The 21,686-nt window shown below is 31.6% G+C and overlaps 2 protein-coding genes across 2 annotated transcripts in view; both read left to right on the forward strand.

Moving 5' to 3' along the window:
• The window catches only part of LOC126889995 (uncharacterized), a 241,029-nt gene that overhangs the window by 21,044 nt on the left and 198,299 nt on the right, over positions 1 to 21,686 (forward strand). The window lies entirely within an intron of this gene.
• The window catches only part of LOC126889994 (bromodomain adjacent to zinc finger domain protein 1A), a 118,946-nt gene continuing 97,595 nt past the window's right edge, over positions 336 to 21,686 (forward strand). Inside the window, exons 1-3 of the mRNA XM_050658795.1 lie at positions 336 to 772; positions 2,743 to 3,087; positions 13,486 to 14,095. Of these exons, the coding sequence (XP_050514752.1) occupies positions 660 to 772; positions 2,743 to 3,087; positions 13,486 to 14,095 (1,068 nt within the window). The 5' untranslated portion in view covers positions 336 to 659. The remainder of the gene's footprint in view (positions 773 to 2,742; positions 3,088 to 13,485; positions 14,096 to 21,686) is intronic.

Consider the following 21,686-nt stretch of genomic DNA (forward strand, 5'->3'; position numbering starts at 1 on the left):
AATAGTCTCTATTAGACCCACATACTTTAGTCTAAATTATCTGTTTTTTATGACATGATACCATGAAACGAGTAAATTTCAATTTATTAAAGACTATATCATTGATAATTTTAAAAAGAAAACGAGTTTTTTAAATAGTTTTTGTGTTTATATGCGTACTTAATAACAAAATATGTACAATGAATTTATCTGAGTATTCAAGAAAAACGTTTTGCCTGGCAATAATGCATTTAAATGCCACTGACAGGTGATAGTTTCTTCTGTTCGTAGTATAAAAATTCGAATTCGTATGTGCAATACCAGTATTTTACAAACCATAAGCTAAAGTGAGATAATTACACAACGGATGCACAGGAGTCAACAATCGAACGCAAGTCTCCCAACTTCTTCGTCAGACATCGTCTTGCGTGATTCCACGACCTCGACTTCTTCACTTGAAACACGGCTTGACGCAGAAAAATTTAGTGTGCCCGAAGCCAATGATTTTTTGTTAAATGGTTTATTTATATCACATTTTCAGATCACTATAACAATATTTTTTATAACGACGTCAGTAATATGTTAATAGTATAAAATTATATCAAAGTGAAGTTTGTTTGTGTCGTTTCGAGAATTATTAGTTTCCCTCCAAATAATTCATTATATGTATTACTTCCGATATGCCACTTTTAAAGAAGATGGTGTTTGAAAAGCACTCCATAAATGATTATCTTAGAGACGATGAAGAAGTATTTTACTGCGAAATTACAAACGAAATTTTTAGGGATTATGAGTAAGTAAAATAATTCTCAAAAATAAACATTCTTGTACGCCTAATTTTCGACCAGACATGGCATGACTCCTAACGGTTCCCGTTCAGCATCGTTTCCTTTGTCACTTTTGGTAAATTTGCAAAAGGAAAATACCTTTCCGAATGTTTCTTTTCTAGAAAATATTAAGTTTCTCTTAGAGGTTATGTTTAAACATTAACTTATTAAAATCATAACTGTAAGAAATTAATATTATTCTCTCCTTTGTATTTTTCTACGTTTCCCTGTAAGTATTTCGGAAAAGGTACATTTATATAGTAGTTTCTGAAGATAATTATCAAATCCTTAGTATATAAGTAATATAATTTGTTTAAAACTTTATTACTGTGAATACAGTGTGGATTTTTGTATGAAAAATGTTATATAAGCTTGTGCAATGCTACTCTTATCTATTGGAATATCTAGTTGAAGTGTAATTCAACAATTTCTGAGCAATAAAAAATATATTCAAAAGAACTGAACTCATAGGCACTATTAGGGTCACATTTACAATGAACCTGAAGACAATATCCCACTTAACACCAACTGGCACATCTGCTGTGTTCTATCCGCTGGGAAGGTTGACATGGAAGGGATATGACATGCTGGCATTGCTTCTCATGGTGGCATAATTTGTAAGCCGTCCCCAACATGCGATAAATTCAGTTCTTTCTCTTCGCTATATTCTCTTACCTCAAGAACGAAATCCACCTCTTCTTGTCAACCAGATTCTTTGGAAACACAAAGAATCTACATATCCTTTTTTCACTATAGTGTTTACAATCCAGGGCAAAACACATTAACACTTTTATTGTACAAAATACAATGGTTCACAAAAGTTCCTAACTTTTGCTTGGTGAATATCACTAAAAAACTATATTTCATAGAAATTGAATACTGAATTACGTATGGTGGTATTATCTTAAAAACACTATACACTTAAGCAGAAAAAGCAGCAGAGGAAGCAAAATTTCAACTTGAAGGAATTAAAAAATATTCAGATTGGGCTAATCCTGGCTTTTCAACCTTTGTTTACAAATTGATAATAACATGAGGTTGTGATGTCACACTTGGGCTGTCAGCCTTAAAATCCTTTCATATTTTCTATTTTTAACCTTCCGCAACTAACATAGGTACTCTGAACATTAAAGCTAACATCAGTGTCAGAGACCGACATAAAAAAAATGTTTCCATTGGCACACTTTCAAGCGTTTGATTGTGTTTACTTCTTAAAGGAGTAAAATTAAACACAAATGATACCTATTTTTAAATTATTAAACCTCTTTAACAGCAAAGTACCCAAAAAATAAAACAATTACATAAGATCTGATTTGTCAAAAACAACTTCAAGATTTCCATTGCTGTTTTCTTGTACCTAGGCTCACTTTTTACTAATGGCAATTGCGTTACTAAATTATCAGCACTTGTTTGCACAGTCTTTCATTAATCTAAATATTTTTTTCGAGTAGATCATAGGTCCAATATCGGTCACAGAGACAAAATTTGCTGATAATTGCATAATTAGTTGACACTGAAGACTCAAATTTCAACACTAAAAACAGGCACCTAAATCAGACAGCTACTGATGACTGCGAAGATTTGTGGTCGGACAAGTGGTCCGTCTCACAAACTGAATGTTAGTCACAGAAGGTTAAACTATATTCATGTATTATATATCAGATATTTTCTACCATATAGATAGAGTATTTACAGCAAGTTTTTATTAATATATTGATACATTAGCACAAAAATAAAAAATAATAGTAAAATTTTAAATGATATCTTGTTTTGTAAATCACATATAAGATCGTCCCCCATGACGTCAGAGTGTACCCCATGACCTATATCTAATCATTGTTAACGCTCCCAGCAGATACAATTTTATTAGCAATATTAATGATTTGACTAAACTGTAGTGTACAATTTCCTAATTCATATTTATTATTACTTTCAGAGAATTTTCTGAAAGGATGTTTCTCTACAACTCCATGGTTTGGACATGTTGCATGACAGGCAAACAAAATCTAACTTATCAGGAAGCGCTAGAGAGTGAAGATAATGCTAGACAATGCTTAAAAGAGTTTCCCATAGAACTCAGACTGCCAATCTTGTTTCTTGCCAGTAAAACACATAGAACGTCGTTTGGAGATATGACTGATGATGTGTTCAACTTTGTCAAGGATAGATACTTTACTGGAGAAAATTTAGAAACATCTTTTACAGGTTCAAAGTGGAAGGATTCTCATGTCCTGCAGGTCATAGCACCTCCAGCTGATACTATCAAAAGTCCAAAAAATGGGTAAGTAATTTATTTATTTATTTATTTATTTATTTACGGGATTACCCCCATTACAACACATACAGTATAAAATCAATCTCTGTAATATCTACTAAACTAGAGTAAAATAAATCTTAATTACATACTTATTAAACAAAATATTAATAGTTATCCATTACACATATTACATCTATTACACAAATCAGTTCAAATAAACAAAAAGTACCTGTCAAGCTCTTTTAATCCGATTCTTAAAACCAGCCAAGGAGACACCAAACATTTCCAAGTTATTCTCGTTTATAATTTTTAGTGTTCGCTCAATGGGCGAATGCATACCATAGTTTGTCCGATGAAAAGGTATATAAAACAAATCAACATGTCTGAGACTTCTGGAGGGAACATATAAATTAATAGATTGGAGAAGTTCAGAACAACAAATTAAACCATTTATTAATTTAAACACAAATACCAAATCAGAGTTATCTCGTCGAGTTTTTAATAAATTCATGTTGAGTGTTTTTAAAATATAGGTATAATCATGATTAGTAATGCGTATGTTTAATTTGTATGCACAATATCTCAAAAATTTATTCTGCAATCTCTCCAACGTAGTAGAATGAGCTTGGTATTGTGGAGACCATACAATAGATGCATATTCCACTTTAGATACAACCAAAGCATAATATACCGTTCTTAAAGCCCTTACAGATAGTCTCAGACAGTTGCGAATGATAAAGCCCAAAGATTTTGATGCATTTACTGTTACACTATTTATATGTTGCACAAAACGCAACTGCTCATCAAATGTGACTCCTAAGTCTTTTATTGTTTTAACATAAGACAATTCATTTTCATTAATTGTGTAAGAAGTATCATATTTTTTATTACCTCTATAAAAGCTTATATAACAGCATTTAGCAACATTTAAATGCAAAATATTATTCTCACACCAAATACTCAACCGGTCTAAATCTTCTTGAATTAATGTTACATCAACATTTGAATCTACGGATTTAAATAATTTCAAATCATCTGCAAACATCAGGAAATCGCAATTTCTAAAACACTCTGATATATCGTTCACAAATATATTAAATAACAAAGGTGAACAGTGAGCTCCTTGGGGTACTCCTGATGTCACATGAATTATATTTGAATTAAAACAACCTACTCTCACCTGCTGTGTGCGATCTCTTAAAAAGCTATTGAACCATTGTAAGGATTGATGACTGAAGCCAAAAGCATTTAATTTTCCCAATAACATGTTATGATCTACTCTGTCAAATGCCTTGGAGAAGTCAGTATAAATAGTATCCATCTGACTTTTATTCTCCAACGCGTTTAATATTTTTTGTTCAAAGAGTACTAAATTTGTTACTGTTGATTTATTCTGAGAAAATCCATGTTGATTGTGTATTAGACGCTCTTTACAATAAAATTTTAATTGATCGTGCAATAGTCTATCAAAAAGTTTTGGTATAGAGGATTGTTTACAAACGCTTCGATAATTTGTTATGTCTTGTTTATTACCTGATTTAAAAATCGGACAGATATAAGAGTGCTTCCATAAAGTTGGGAAAACTGATGTCTTTAATGATGACTCAAAAAGAAGATATAAAGGATTAGTTAGTGAATATATACAGTTCTTTAGAAAGTAATCGGGAATACCATCTGGACCACTGCTTAACTTATTGGGTAGGGATAAAATGTTGTTGAAAATATCTTTCACTGATATTGAAAAATTAGGTATAAAAAGATTGTTGTTTCCCTTTACTTCCAAGTTATTAATATTTGATTGTGGCGAATAAACTGTTGAAAAAAATTGACGGAAACAGTTCGCAATCTGTTGTCCGTTTGTTGCTATAGCATTACCATAGTACATACTGTTTGGTAAATCATTTGATGCTCTCTTACTGTTTACAAACTGCCAAAAGTACTTAGGATTACTGCATAAATTATGATTTACTTGATTCAGATAAGTGTTATAACATTGATTTGATAGATCCTTACACAATCTCCTAAGTTCTGAAAAAATCACATAATCCTCTTGATTACAGGAAGCTAAATAATTTTTATGAGCAATTTTTTTCTGTACAACTAAATAACGCAAGTTGGCATCAAACCATTTTGGATAACTAGAAGTTTTAAATCTTTTCACCGGTACAAACAATGATAGTGACATATTAAGTATGTTGTAAAATTCTGTTAAAGCATCATCAACATTTGACAAATTCAAATGGTCTTCCCAAGGTATCATTGAAAGATAGTTATTGAGACCTTCATAGTCTGCATTTACAAAATCATGATAAAATTCAGTATATTGTAATGACTTACCTCGATGTTCACACAAACTAATATTGTAAGTGTAACTTATGTGATGATAACTATTTTTAAAAATCGGATCTGAGGCCTTTGCTACTTGTAAATCACAAACATTTGTAAATATTAAGTCTAAAAACACGTTTCTTTCATTTGGAATATTAATCATCTGGAAAAAATTCAAGTACCCATAAAACTCAGCTAAGTACAATGCATGTGGACCTTGAGGACAATTCACCAAGACACCTGATTCATTGTTATCCCATGAAGCTTCAGGAAGGTTGAAGTCTCCGAATATATATGTCTTATGATGATTATACCTTTGGGATATATCTTCGACTGATAAACAGTGTTGTTCATATATTTGTTCTACGGATTTTGGTGGAATATATACCCCTCCAATTATAAAATTTTCTTTACCAAATGAGCATAAAAGAAAAAGTTGTTCAATAGATTTGTACAAGGGTTTCAGCACAGTTACCTTAATGTAGTCTTTAACAACAATCAAAATACCTCCTCCTCTTGACTTATAACTATTATCACGATCACATCTAAAAGTTCTGTATGAAGGTATTTTAATTTCACTATCTAAAATATCCTCGTGTAACCAACTTTCAACAAATATAAAAATTTCATAATCAGAACATAAAATAGAACTAATCAGATCTTGAATTTTTGTACGAAGTCCTCTGACGTTCTGACAATAAACTTGTAATGGGGATGAGATTAGTTTTTTCCTTCTTTCTTGAATGATTCAATTTTTGGTACACCATTTCTGTATTTTATGGCAATGTCTTTTTCGCCTTTATTTTGTCTGTCTTTTAATTCTTTCCAAGCTTTACTGAACATATCCCTTTGCATATTTGTTTGATCACTATTTATTTTGATTGTTGAGTTCTGTAGTCTTTTCTTACTCCTTAAAATGTCCTTAACAACACCATTATTGGAAAAAATAGCTCTAAGTGGACGAGACTTACCACCCGTGTTCTTTCCTACTCGAACAACCTTCACTAAATCCTCCAACGCTTCATCTTTTCCCATTTGTTTCATAATTTCCTCGACTTTGGCTTTGTCTTGTTTTATCCTATCTTCAATATTCTCAGAATTCAATTCGGGAACATTGAATAACATAATATTGTTAGATTTTACAATTCTATCATTTATTTCTATGAACATTTCCTCAAATGGCAAACCTGGCGCATTGGAGTTGCATTTCAGTTCATCAATAGTCTTCCTTAGATCACAAATCTGATTATCCTTTTCGTGTAAGGATTTTTCATTGGCACACTTTAAGTTTCTCTAACTCAATCTTTAGATCTTCAACCATAGACTTCAAAATTGGTACTAACAGTAAACCTTGCTCACAATCCTCACAGAAATGTTTTAATTTCCTAGTATCTGCTGCCAATTGAAGACATCTTACTTCTGTAGCTGTTATACTGGCACAATTAATATGTATAGCCCTCTTACATCCATCACACTTGAAAGAAGTCTTATCCTCTGCAGCATCTTTCTTGCATAACAAGCATTTGCCCATATTTGAATATTCAACAAAATGTCAAAAATAAACCCTTTAATAAAGATAGTAAGTCACTTCACTGGTATATGGTAATTACTTATCTATCACTATCAATTTGTCCTAATTGCTTCAAGTTTTTGTTTAAAAAAGAAAAACTAAAGGTACAAACTTTGCATTGCAATTATTGCAATTTACAGACAAACAAATTGTTTTTCCAAAAAAGAAAGATGATCTTCAAATTCCTTGTACTAATTCAGCTTATTTGATATAACTTTAATAATTAATTGTTGATATTTACTTGTAAAACAACAGTTTTTTAGGAGCAATTGCTAATTACATCCATCGAGGTTGATTTCTAATTTTAAACTGAGTGATTACCCAATTTGAGTGATTACCCAACTCTACAATAGTTATTTATGAAACAGTTCGTGAAGTACGCTTTTGCAAACGGACATGATGTTTAGAGCACAAGTGACAGCGCAGCGAGTTTACATCGCATAAGTTTACAAAAAGTACTTCACGCACAGTTTCATACAATATTTTATCTACGATAAACAAATAAAAAAACTATAACTCGTCGTCACTGGAATTCATTTCTATTCAACAATTTTTAGAACTTTGATGTTTAAAAATTCTAACTTCTTTCAAACCACAAAACTGTCAAAACTTCTGTTGTAATTGATTGCTCACATGTCATCACCATGACAACGCGAAAGTTAAGGTTATTTGATTATATGAAAGTATGCCAAAAAACAGTGCAAAAAAGTAAATCCCATTTAAAATACTTGTTACTTCACTCACTGCTATCTATAATGTCAGTTTTCACAATCTAAAAATTTATACATAATATGAGATGAGTAGATATAAATGCTCTCCAATTTATGTATATGCCCACTGTAATTAATGAAATTATTAAATATATTTCTAGTAATATTAACAGCACCTCTTTAATCCTTAAACGCCCAACCTTCTGTAGGTTCCATGTACGCCCAAGGGTGGGTAAAAAATGTCCACCTCGAAAATAGCTAATATACACCAATCACAAAAAGTATTGCATAATTTTTGAAACAGAAAAAAAGTTTAAAAATAATTTTTAATTTCTAGCAGAATGTTATAATACTGTCTATCGTCTTCTTTAGGTGTTTACAATCCCATAACATTTTAAGTTGAAGCCTGTTTTTGTCGAAAAAAAAAAAACAAGAAACAAAACGTTGTTAAAGCAGAATATTTATTTTGGACATTTGTGTTCGAGAATTTGATCTGTGCACTATCTCTGCTTGAGTTTTCAATGAGGAGGTGCATTCTTACAAGAAATGAGTAATATAATGTCAGAACAAGCAGCCCAAATTGTAGGTTTAATTGGAGATGGCTGATCGCAGCAATATCTTGCTGAAGTTATGGGAATCCACCAATCCAGCGTTTCAAATCCAGCGTTTCAAGAGCTTTAAGAAGGTATAGAAAAAGTGGAGGATACACAAAAAGACCAGTTCCAGGACTTTCCAGGTGCACGAACCCATCAGATGAACGTTATTTACATCTGCAGACTTTGTGTCCATATCATGTTACAGCTAGACAACTGCAAAATGATCTTTCCACAGCCCGTGGCCTGTAATGTTCAGTTCGTAAAGCGCCAATTCAGTTAGAAACAGATAAAGGGATTTTGGAATCAGAGTCAGAATGACTGCTACTGCTCCACTGTTAAGGAGGGCACACTGTATGTCATATTTTGCACCAGAATATGTCGATTGGGATATTAATGACTGGACTAATATTCTTTTTATTGATTAGTCAAAATTTACACTTTTTGGATCCGATAGACACTTTGCACTGTCAGATCCACAAAGTGCACATCTTGAACCCTCAAGTAAAAAGAATATTAGTCCAGTCGTTAATATCCCAATCGACATGTTCTGGTGCAAAATTTAAAAGTGCCTATGAATTGCCTTCGTTAACAGTGGAGCATTAGCAGACATTCTGACTCTGATTCCAAATTCCCTTAATCTGTTTCTAACCGAATTGGCACTTTACAAATCGAACATTACAGGCCACGGACTGTGGAAAGATTATTTCACAGTTGTCTAGCTGTAAGATGTTGTGTACGTAAAGTCTGCAGATGTAAATGACGTTCATCTGCTGGGTTCGTGCACATGGGAGGTCCTGGAACTGGTCTTCTTGAGTATCCTTCCATTTCCTTATACCTTCTTAAAGCTCTTGAAATGCTGGATTGGTGGATTCCCATAACATCAGCAAGATATTGCTGCGATCATCCATCTCCAATTAATCTTACAGTTTAGGCTGCTTGTTCTGGCGTTATATTAGTCATTTTTTGTAAGAACGCATCTCCTTATTGAAAACTCAAGCAGACACAGTGCTCAGATCAAGTTCTCGAACACAAATGTCCAAAATAAATGTTCTCCTTTAACAACGTTTTGTTTACTGTTTTTATTTTCGACAATAGCATGCTTCAACTTGAAATGTTATGGATTTGTAGATACTAATAGAAGACGATAGACGGGTATTATAACATTCTGCTAAAATTAAAAATTATTTTTAAAATTTTTGCAGATATTCTTCTTTAACGGCGAATCGATTGAGGGTAAAATTTGATTGATCCCCCTGCGCATGCGCACACCGACAGTATGGTATTAGTGGTTATACGGGCTCTGATTGGGTGTTGAAATTTTGAAATGATCTGTCAATAATTGTTCAATATGGAGATTATCGGTAAACAAAAATATTGTACCTATAATATTAGTTTTTATTGATGAGTGGACAGAAATAAAATCAAATTTATAATTATAGTGACTTTTTAAATAGTTTTGAAAAGCCGCAGGTACGTAATTCTAAATGTTTCAGTTGGAAATACCTAATAGTTTCAATACCTATCTATTTAGAAAATGTAAACAAAATAATGTAGTTACCTATTAGTAGGCAATGCTTTAATTTACATAATCTGATTACGAACAAACTTTCTACAAATCTTCATCTCATATATTGTTTTCTTACTCTATATTTTGTTGTATTTTATTTCGACAAAAATCAAACTAATAATTTTATTAAATTCATATAAATTTATGGTGTATGGTGTTTGAAATGCCGTCAGCTTTCGTATGGTGCGGTAGACGTGAAGTGGGTTCGAGCCCCAAGCAAGTTATTATTTTTTTATTTTTTTTTATAGATTTTATGATTGTAAGTATATTATTATATAATTTTTGAAGATATTCTTCTTTTTTGAAAGTGGTAGATAAGAAAGTTTGTTTGATTTTTAAATAAAATAAGTACAAATAACCTTTTAAGTATATTTACTTCGTTTAAATTACCTATTATATAATAGAAGAATATCTTCTTACGTGCGTACAAAGTACACACACATTCCTTTTTTTTTTGTTTCAAAAATTATGCGATACTTTTTGCATTTAGTGTATTTATTGAGAGTTGTTACAAATGTTAGAAATGGATTAAACTTAAGAATCTTATGCATAGTAAACACAGCGTTTTCTAAAATATTAACATAAACGATGTACAAACCTACAAGAAAACTATGTACATACAATGATATACATCAAAATTAAAATACCAATAAAAGTCAGTAATTCAGATTTGTCGATTTCCTCCACATTCTTCCTTTCAGCCTCTTTAATAGTGTGGCGGTTAATTATGTCGATTATGGAATTATACGGCAATAATTATGTGGATTATGTTTCTGCCAACAAGAAATTATATAGAAACCTTTAGTAACAGAGTTTACCAAGGGTGGACATTTTGGCCCACCCATATTGTAACTCAAAATATTAATTTTATTTTCAAAAATATCAGTAGAACTAATTTTTGAAAAAATCTGGAACACCTAATAAATATGTTACAAGGGAATACGCATTAGGTGGACATTTTTTACCCACCTTTGGGCGTTTAAGGGTTAAGGTCATGTATTTTTGTCATTTTGCCTTCGCCATATTAATTTCAATGTGTCTTGAAGTTGAAATATCAATTAGAATCTGGGCCCAAGAGGAACCTTTGTTATAAGTTTTAATACTCTAAGACTGTTTCTGCAAGAAAAATGAAATACTGAGAATATGAGAAGAAGAAAAAGTCATATTCCTTTAAATTCAATAATGTTCAGAATAAGAAAAACTATAGTAATATATGAGTAATATGAAAAGAAGCAGGTCTATTACTCCAAATTTAAGAGTATGCCTTCTCACACCAGTAGGAACTTACGTTGCAAGTTACGACATTGTAGGATCTTCCTTCAAAAAAAAATGCTTAGCAATATTTGAAGAAGACCTATTGACCTCAAATTTAATTATTTTCTATCTCACATGAAGAGGAACCTATGAATCAATATATAAATCAGGAGAATTTTGTTACCAAGGTTCCAGATCGTATAGATAAATCTTGCCCTTCAAGATAGAGAAAATTCATAAGAAGAAAAGGAAAAGAATACCAGGCGTCTACACTGACGCCAGTTATGCGTCATCAGTAAAACCTTCGTGACACTCTGAAAAACCTTCGTGACGCTATTCATGCGTTTACATGTAGGAGTTTTGCTTAAGGAAGGACAAGCATGAAACCGGAAGTATATATTTGTTCTGGCCTTGGTAAGGCATGGTGAATAATATATCACTTGTACTATTTAGGCGACTTTAAAATAGTACTTCTTTGCAACTCTGGAACCGGAAGTTTGAGGTGAAATTTCTCATCTTTAGTACCGTTTGGGGTTATAAGCTTTTATTCAGCATCTTATGTGTCATTCTGTGTTCTAGTAATGAAGAAGTTGTATTTTTTTTTTATTTATTTATTTATTTATTTATTCACGGGCAAGCCCTATTCAGATATAAATGTCACAGTGTTCTAAATTATTTAACATAATTATACATTTATATAACATTAATGTTAACCAATTATATAACATAAATTATCATAATATAACAACAAAGTGGTTTGAGAAAAAATAATTCTATGAATGAGTAGTACAGTTACAAAAAAGAAAAAAAAAGAATAAGATAACATTAGGTCAGTACAATTACAAACAAAAGATATCACCTAAATCAATTCAGAAATGTTCCAAGGTATAACGGTTTTGAGTTATTTAATACATACAGGTCATGTAACACTAATCATAATACAAAAGCTCTGGCCGAAAATATTAACAAGTTAAAAAGTTAGGGAAGAACGGACAGACAGGCATGAAACCAGAAGTAAATATTTGTTCTCGTCTTCCTAAGGCGTGTTGCAGCTCTGGAATGAATCATGTAACGAATCGTATGATTGGTGTCTTGAATAGAGTTTAGTATATTTGCCTTCTTCATGTCGAAGTACTGTACTTTAGTCATTATAGTGCTTGAAAAGCTCAACTGAACATTTAGTAGGGGAGTATTAGATGCTAAATTTACAGTTACTAAAGCTTCATGGGGACTTATTGGGTGTGAAGGTTAGGTCCTAAAACCAAAAAAGTTAAGTTTTCCATTTTAGTGGGGATTTTCCATTTTTTAACTTAATTTTCTGTTTCCAAAAATCATTTTTTCCAATTACAGCGCCATCTATCCGTAATTCAAAAAAATGTCTCGAATAAAAGTTGCTTATTTTTAGGTAAGGAATCCAAATCTGCAAAAAAATGGGGTTTTCTGTTTAAGATTTTAAAGTAACCCCCCCATCCCATATCCGTGGGGTGTAATGTTTGGTGTCACTCAATAGATTTTTGAAAAATATTGAACACATAATTTTCAGTTTTTCGATCTGATGTTCATTTTGTGAAATATCGCGGGGCTCTTATTTAAAATTTTAAAGTTACACCACACACCCTTCCATGGGGGGTCGTGTTTGTTATCAATCGATAGATTTTTGAAAAATATTAAACACATTTTTCAGTTTTTGGATTTGATGTTATTTTTGCGAAATATTCACTTTTTTTGTGAAACTTTGTGACACCCATTTCCTTAAGACCTTGCTCAAATCGTCAGATTTTTGAAATATTCACTGTTCTTCATGTATTTAACTTTCCTTGTCTTAAGATTTTTTACGGACTGTCTCCAATGCACACCCCTGCATTAAGAGTCCATAATATATATGGTAGGGGTACATTTACAGGGTACAAGATTTCTTCCCATGTGATTTGATAATGTGCTCGAGTAACGTGGAAATCCCTGCTTGGGCTCTCCTACCATAAATAAAACTAAGAAAAGAAAGAAAATAAGATGATCCTTAGACATATTTATTTTTGGAATGGAAAATTATTGATTGGCCTATACTCATATCATTATTATCACTTACCTATCTGAAAAACTGGAAAAAGTCATTTCTTTTTTTATACCTGTAGAACATGTAAATTTTGACTGGCAATTAGGTTTGATTGGCTTTGTTTTTGTTGGCTGTCTAAATCTATGTTGTTAAAAATAATAAGTATTGCCCTAGAATCTGGTGGATTTCCTTTGCCCAAACTTTTACAGATCACGATATATCAGGTGATGTTATTGATTTATATTATGTTTATCAATCTTTTGAGTTGATAAAATTGATAATTAATGCTTTATTATTTATGTGTTTGGAATGCAGAAAAGGTAACCCATTTCTTATTGTTATAGGAACAAAACAGATACTCATTTTTGGCCTCCAGCAAATCTATTTAAATATGAAATTGAACACTTAGATGCCGAGGATAACGACATCAGTGAAATAATGATAGTTGATTGTAACCAAATAAGACGTAGAAAAGGCTCATTTAACAGAGATAAATGTAAACTATTCTTGAGACAATATGTGGAACATGATTCAAAAGGAATATTTGGTATAAAACCTGCTGTAATTGAGGAACTGGGAATAAACAAGATTAAATTTGATCAAATATTCGATGGTCCTCTGCCCAATTTTGAAGTTTCTAAAGAAAAAGAGAAAAAGCCAAGTACAAAGAAGAAGTTAAACCAAGAAAAAATGTCTAAATATTTAACAAAGACTAATGGAGACGTCACAAAGATGCCAGCGAAGCCAGCACAAAATACGAATGCTGAAGAAAACAAAGTAAACTTGCTGGAAGAAATGAAAAAGCGAGAAGAAGAGTTTAAAATTAAACAGCAGCTTAAAGAAGAACAAAGAATTGCTACGAAAAAGAGACATAAAGAAGAAAGTATTTTATTAAATAATGCTATTAAAAAATGGATGCAACCAAAGGAAGATATTGAGCTGGAGAATCAGAAAGTAAGTGTTAGTCATACTTTATTGATCATTTAAGGTCCGGTTTCACCAACAACAAATAAATCAATGAATAGCTATTCGTGGAATAAAATTTATTAGACGTTTATATTTTTATTTTGTTTCAATATAATTTTGATCATTTAAAGTTAAAGTGACAATTTATTTTCTTACATATATTTACAGCGAGACTGACTTGCCAATTTCTTCGAAGAGTTAATACTTATTTGATAATTAAATAAAATAAGTCTTATTTGACGTTAATGAAATAGAGAAATGTCAGATTATTGGTTGAATAACTTTATTCATAGAATAAACTACTATTTTTGTCGTCGGTGAAACCGGCAATACGACATTAAAAATGTATAGGATACGTTACTACAGAATTCAGTATAAAAACATCAATGTGTATAGTACAATATTCACAGTGTAACAAAACTCACAAAAAATAAAATACACACACCGGCAAAATTAAAGGAACACCTTAAAAATAGTACATGTTTGATGTCTCGAATTTTCTAAACCAGTTATCCGATTTGACTAATTCTTTTAGTATGTTATATTTAAGAATATCGGAGTAATAATATTGTTGCTAGACAGGCAAATTTCATTTTATACCGGGTGTAACAATCATACTGTGTTCTTTCCTTAAATTTCGGAACACCCTGTGTAATATTCTAGCATATAAAAATTATTGAAATTAACACTCAATTATAGTCTTAGGCTTTCTTAACATTTTCTTTTTTTATTCATTTGTTTATGTTGGATAATGAAAAAGTTACATACGTTAACAACTAGCCATGTTCTTGATCAATACAGGGTGTTTATAAATAAGTGCGACAAACTTTAAGGGGTAATTCTGCATGAAAAAATAATGACCGTTTGCTTTTTAAACATATGTCCGCAAATGCTTCTTTTCCGAGATACAGGATGTTGAATTTTTTCTTACAAACTGACGATTTATTTATTGCTCTAAATTGAGATATGCAAATGATATTTGGCAGGTTTTAAGAGGTAGTTATTGCGCATTTTTGACATACAGTTAAGAATTTTATATTCACCATTGGCGTGCATACGGAATATATCTAAAATGTTTGTACTCGTATGCACGCCAATGGTGAATATAAAATTCTTAATTGTATGTCAAAAAATGCGCAATAACTACCTCTTAAAACCTACCAAATATCATTTGCATATCTCAACCGGTTTTAGAGCAATAAATAAATCGTTAGTTTGTAAGAAAAATTAAACATCACGTATCTCAGAAACGAAGTATTTGCGGACATATTAGGAGCTTAGAGGAGTAAGGGCGAACTACAAAAACCATGTTTCAGGAAAACTAAGTTAAAGTTTATAAACATGTTAGAATAGTAAGGGCGAACAAGTGATGCTACTAGATTATGCGAATGTCGTCGCATTTCTACTATAGCGTGCGGTCTACCGAGGGATACGGTGTATAATCTGTATTATTCCAATGCCGACAAAAAATCTTTACAAATTGAATAAAACGTGTAAATCTTAGGAATTATTATTTTAATTGTACGGCTTGTTCCCAACTAAAATAGTAAATTGATATAATAAAGTATTAACTTAAAAAATTACTGTAATAATACTTCTTATTTGTGCCTTATATTCACTTTGTAAAGATGGTTTTGTCGGTGTCACGTTATATCGGTACATCGGCTCATCAGTACAATCTTTTCTCAGAAGCGTTGAACAGAATAATGAAAAGCGCCTTTGTAAGCGGAAAGTTTATCGCCAAGTACTAATAAAAATTACAATACACAATAAACTTTATGCAAATTTAGTTTCTCTACTATGTATTATGCAAATTACACCCTAATATTTTCCTACGGTATGGAAATCCTTCAGGTAGATCTTAAAAACTTAAGAGGATTTTGCAAGATTTTTATGAAATAAATAGAGGTTTAATACTTTTTATTCTATAAAAATAAACATCCCTAGTGTTTTTTAATAAAATTCACAAATAAAGCTTCAATTGAATTCAATTTGATTTTCATCGTCTACGGTTTCTTCGTCTTCTGTATCTCACCAATTAAAGCTACTAAGCTACAGAATTACAGAAACACCGGCGCGTTAACAGAGGAGAAGGCCGAACCTTGAACGGAAACGCAACGAAAGCCTGTGGGTTCGCCCTTACTCTTCTAGACGATTATGCAGTTCAGTTTCTGACATGAATGGATTGGTATATTATTTCTTACGAAATTTTAGGATTATTAAGGGGAAACATGCAGTTATAATATACAGACGCATTCTTTAAAAGTATGTGAGGAAGATGAGACTGTTTTTGAAATTACCATTTTTCGGGTTCACCCTTACTCCTCCAAGCTCCTGATATGTTTAAAAAGCAAACGGTCATTATTTTTTCATGCAGAATTACCCCTTAAAGTTTGTCGCACTTATTTAGAAACACCCTGTATTGATGAAGAACATAGCTAGTTGTTAACGTATGTAACTATTTTATTATCCAACATAAGCAAATGAATCAAAACAGAAAATGTTAAGAAAGCCTAAGACTACAATTGAGTTTTAATTTCAATATTTTTTATATGCTAGAATATTTAGAACTTTAGGGAAAAAACACAGTATGATCGTCACACCCAGTATAAAATGAAATTGCTCCGATATTCTTAAATAATAAGGCTATAATATACTAAAAGAATTAGTCAAATCGGATAAGTGGTTTAGGAAATTGGAGACATCAAACTTATCCTATTTTTAAGGTGTTCCTTTAATTTTGCCGGTGTGTGATAAAATAACATTTTTACAAGTGAAATATGAAGCACTGCAGTTTGTCCTCAAGATATTCATTTATAGAATATTGGGCCTATTGAATAAAAAGAAGTACAGTAGAACCCCGCAAATCCGAACTAATTGGGGGGAGAGCCTGTTCGGATTCCGTAAAGTTCAGATTATCCGAAAGTTAGCCTATCTAATAATTCAAAGCTTTCGTTGTCGTTGATTTTGAGTCTCAAAACGTTCTCGCAACAGTGTGGATAATATTTTTGGACTTAAGTTGACTGCAAGAGGACCGACGTAAGTTTATATTTAACCTTTATAAGCAGAACGGATAAAGTACGTATTCATTTTAAAGAAATTTTAAATGTCAAAGTTCTATTAATCCTACATTGTTCAATTTTCTGGTTTTACTCTGTATAATAAACATGTTTTTAAGTTTGTTTCGTGAATTTTTTAATTTTTTTCACTTTCTGTTGGTTCGGATTTGCGGGGTTCTACTGTATTTGCTTTTACTTACAAGTATTTAAGTATTTACTTAATAGTAATTAAATAAAGCATTAAAGAAATGACTATTCAATCACTATTACGTAAATACTTAAATACTTGTAAGTAAAAGCAAATATTTCTTTTTATTCAATAGACCCAATATGCTTTTCTTAAGAGTAAATCTTAAACATTTTTTTTAATTTCGTGGAAAGTTGTATTTCTTTTACTGTTTTTGGCAAATGATTGTACAAAGTCAGTCTCATATATCTGAAACAATTTTGATGGTCTGTATTTAGGGACTCATAAAGATTCAGTACTTCTTGTATTATAATAGTGATTGTCTGAATTTACTGGATATGTATTGATTTCCTCTTTTACATAAAGTAAACATTTACAGATGTATAGGCAGTAGAAAGTTAAAATTTGATGTTTAATAAAAACTGGTTTACACGATTGTTGATAATCCAAACTAAAAATTTTACATATATTTTTTTTGGTAATGAAAACTTTGTTACTATCTACCGAGTTTCCCCACAAAATTACATTATATATAGCACATGTGGCTGTAAGCAAGGCTATAATGAACGTTCATTAATGCCAAAATAATTATTATTAATATTAATTGAAGGGCTGAGTGGATGAAGGAGGTATGTAACAAAAAGTAAGTTTTGAGATATTTGACCCCAAAGTTTTCATTGTAGAACTTTTTTGTAGTTATTGGTTTTCAAATGCTTAAATAATCATACTGTTCTCATGAGTGGTGAAATTAATATGGAAGTTGAGAAAATGTTTAAATATCTGCTAACCAGACAAAAAAAAGATGTTGTGTACATACCTCGTTCTTCCACAAATATTTTGTATATTTCATCTTTGTCTAAAGGATAAAACAGGTTATATGCATACAATTGAAAATACTGTTGTGTAGATATTCAAAATAATATTTATTTTTAATACGTATACATATTTTAATAACACCAAGGATATCGAAAATTGTCACCCCTTAAGTTTATTCATTATTTTCACGCAAAATAAGCTCATGGAACCACCTGTGTTGTTCTGGAACGAAGGGAAGTTGTTGTGTTAAGTTATCAATTTTCTCTTTTGATAGTGCACCGGTTTTCCTGAAAAGTCTTGGAATGTCAAAATCTTCGGAAAGTGTGGAGGGCTTTTTCAAATTTTTAAAAATATTGACTTTTTTAAAAGGAGTACCATAATCGAAACTCTCCTTGAAGAGGTAGGACCCATAGGTATCTACACGGATCCATTTAATGCCATCACGGAAATATACTTTTTCATTTAGAACATATTTTTTTCTATTCATCAGTTGCATTTTATTTAGAAGGTTCTCGGTGTCTTTGAAATGATGTTGCATATCAATAACCATATTATTCTTTTTATTGGCAGATGCAATAATTTCACGGTATTGTTGTGGAGTACAAATAGTTTGATGTTTCCTTAATCTTTTTTCAATTCGGCCAAAATCCCGGTCTGAATCCAAGTAGGAATGACCTACTTCAGGAAACTTATGGTCGATTATTTGGAATATTCCTTTTTGTATAAGATACTCATAAACACACACAATTAGGAAATTTTTGTTCTGCCCTGCACACGAATCTGTCCAAATAATTAAATGATTTTTTTGTTTAAGTGCCAGCTCAACTTCAATGGTTCTTAAAAGACAACTAGCGATCTCACTACTACCCCTGCATGCTTGGTCCATGTACAAAAAATGGTTTTATCAACTTCTTTAGTTATAATATGTATGCCTAAATTATAGAACCACATTTGGCGGAGGTAAAATGCTTTAGAAGTACTGAGTCTAGGCAACGGCATCGTTTGTTGGAGGTCGAATGTCATATATGCAACACCATCTGAATTTTTGGCTAGTTCCCTGTCGATATTCTGAGCCTCAAACGCTGCTTTATAATTTTCAATATGTTCCTCATTTGCAGCACCAGAATCGCAAGTGCTGCAAGTGTCACTTTTCGGGTGTCCAAACGATAAGTTGAATTCATTGTTAAAAATATTGCGGTACGTGCATTCTTTAACTTTAAATCGATTTTGGACTTTGTCTGCATTACATGTATCAATATAAAGTTTATGCATAATAGGAAGCGATAAAAGCGGAGACAGATATTTCTTATGGATATTGCAGTTTCTTGAATAATGAGATAATTCTGAAGGGAAACTTGAAATATGCTGGATTATATAAGCTACAACATCATCTTGAATTTTATTGGGTCTATTTGAGTGTTTTCCTCTTTTGTCTGGTAGAGGAGCAGCTAAACCCATCTTAATTTGCTTTTGGATTAAGTCAACCTTCTTCATGCTAATGTTGTATAACGAAACAAAAGCTCGTTTACATGTAATAGTTTGTTTTGCCCCGTATGTTACGTTATATTGGAATGAGGCGGTCTTGTGTTTTAAAGCTCCAGTTCTTTGTCGGTGTGTGGGGATTATTTTGATACTATTATACAGAAAAGAGTTTTTAGCATTTATATCCAGTTTGTACCACGATGACAAAAATTTTTCCCTGTCTTCAATTGTAAATACCTGGGAACACTGTCGGCGACACTTTTCGGGGCATAAATTAGTACCTTTGACAATATTCTTAGCAGGTTTCAACTCACCTTTATAATTTGTGTAGGCCTCTCCTCTTTGCCTGCAGAGTGTAGCATTTCGTTTCTTCCATTCATCAACATTTCGTTGCCTTTTTCTACTTACTTTTATTTTTGGTTGGAAATGTTTCTTTTTGCGATGGACTGTAGGCAATATATGCTCTTTTTCATTTTGTCCAACAATATTTTCATTAGATTTTGCCTGACTTACTAGTATGTTATTATCCTCCATTAGTATATCATTCTCTTCTTCCATCGGTTCATTATTACTCTGTGCATCTACCATCTCATTATCAATCTCGTTGTCTGATGATGAGTTGATGTAATCTTCCGGATCTGGCACGTATTCATCACTAGAGTTGTCCCCGAATAAGGTATCGCAACTTGAATCGTAGTTATTGTCTTCTCCATCATCTGAAAAACAAAAGATATAGTCAAATTACTGAAGTAGTTATAAGGCCCTTAATCTACCCTTAGCACATTATAAGTCGTGTCTTGCTATGACAAATTACATAATAATCATAACAAAACAGTTGACCAAGTCATGACATAAAACTTTTGCCAAATTTGTTAATTTCCATATTCATAATAATAACAGTTGGAAATATTTTGTTAGATTTTTTAATTTTAATTAATGTCAGTTTTTACATAAGGAAAACTGTAGTATTACTTGTAATTTCGAATATCTGTTTGATTAAAAAAAAACAAAAGATATTAAACTATACATTTGAAGTCAGAGCAGAACTGTTTACCTCCAAGTTAACACTTGGACACATTGTGAAAGTATATGGCACTTTCCCTATAACAATAAAAAATAGGTACCATTGAATATAACAAAATATTCCTACGTGAATTTCATATTTTATAAAAAAGATACTTACATTCTTCTTGGCGAACTTCATTCTTGCCTGTAGAATAGTCACTACTTGTTGATGAAATTGGCATTTGTAGGTTAGAATTCTCATTTTTCATGGTTTGTATTATATTTTTGTCAATACTCTCGCTGGCAGTTAAAATATTATCATTTAAAGCTAACTGTAACATTATCTTTCCCCTTGAAGTCATTTCAATTATCAATGTGAGCAATATTACTTAACACAACTTAAATTCGCAAAACACGTGTTAATCACAACAATCGTTTTTGTCAAATGGTGAACAGCTCATTCACAGCTAGCTGTTACGTGCATGAAGGCGGTATGTTACAGAACTTGATCAGGACACTAGTGGAAGAAGGAGGTATGTGCTATTTATGTTTCATACCTCCTTCATCCACTACAAATATAAGTAGTTGTTGATACATACCTCCTTCTGGACATTAGTATTTCTCTTAATATGGCTCTTAGAGTGCTACTGTTAGTTCCACAAAACATATTAACACATACCTCCTTCATCTACGAGAATAACTAGATTTTTGTAAAAATGTTACATACCTCCTTCATCCACTCAGCCCTTCAATTATTAATTGTGTATTGTTATAAACAATATTCTTTACATTCATTATAACAAGTTTGTATGTCCCATACTAAACTTTAATAAACAATTTTTTAATTATTCTGTGTTATAAGTTATAATGAACACTAATTTGTCAATTCATAGCCGATATTGTTTCACAAAAGTTAGATAAATAATAATAAATTTTGTAGATATCTTCTCCATGATATTTCCTTTCAAAAACGGTAATGGTGATAATTCTTTAGCCGATATATCAGAAAATACCATTGAATGAAAATACA

This window comes from Diabrotica virgifera, chromosome 8 (assembly GCF_917563875.1).
Source record: "Diabrotica virgifera virgifera chromosome 8, PGI_DIABVI_V3a".
Classification (NCBI taxonomy): Eukaryota; Metazoa; Arthropoda; class Insecta; order Coleoptera; family Chrysomelidae; genus Diabrotica; species Diabrotica virgifera.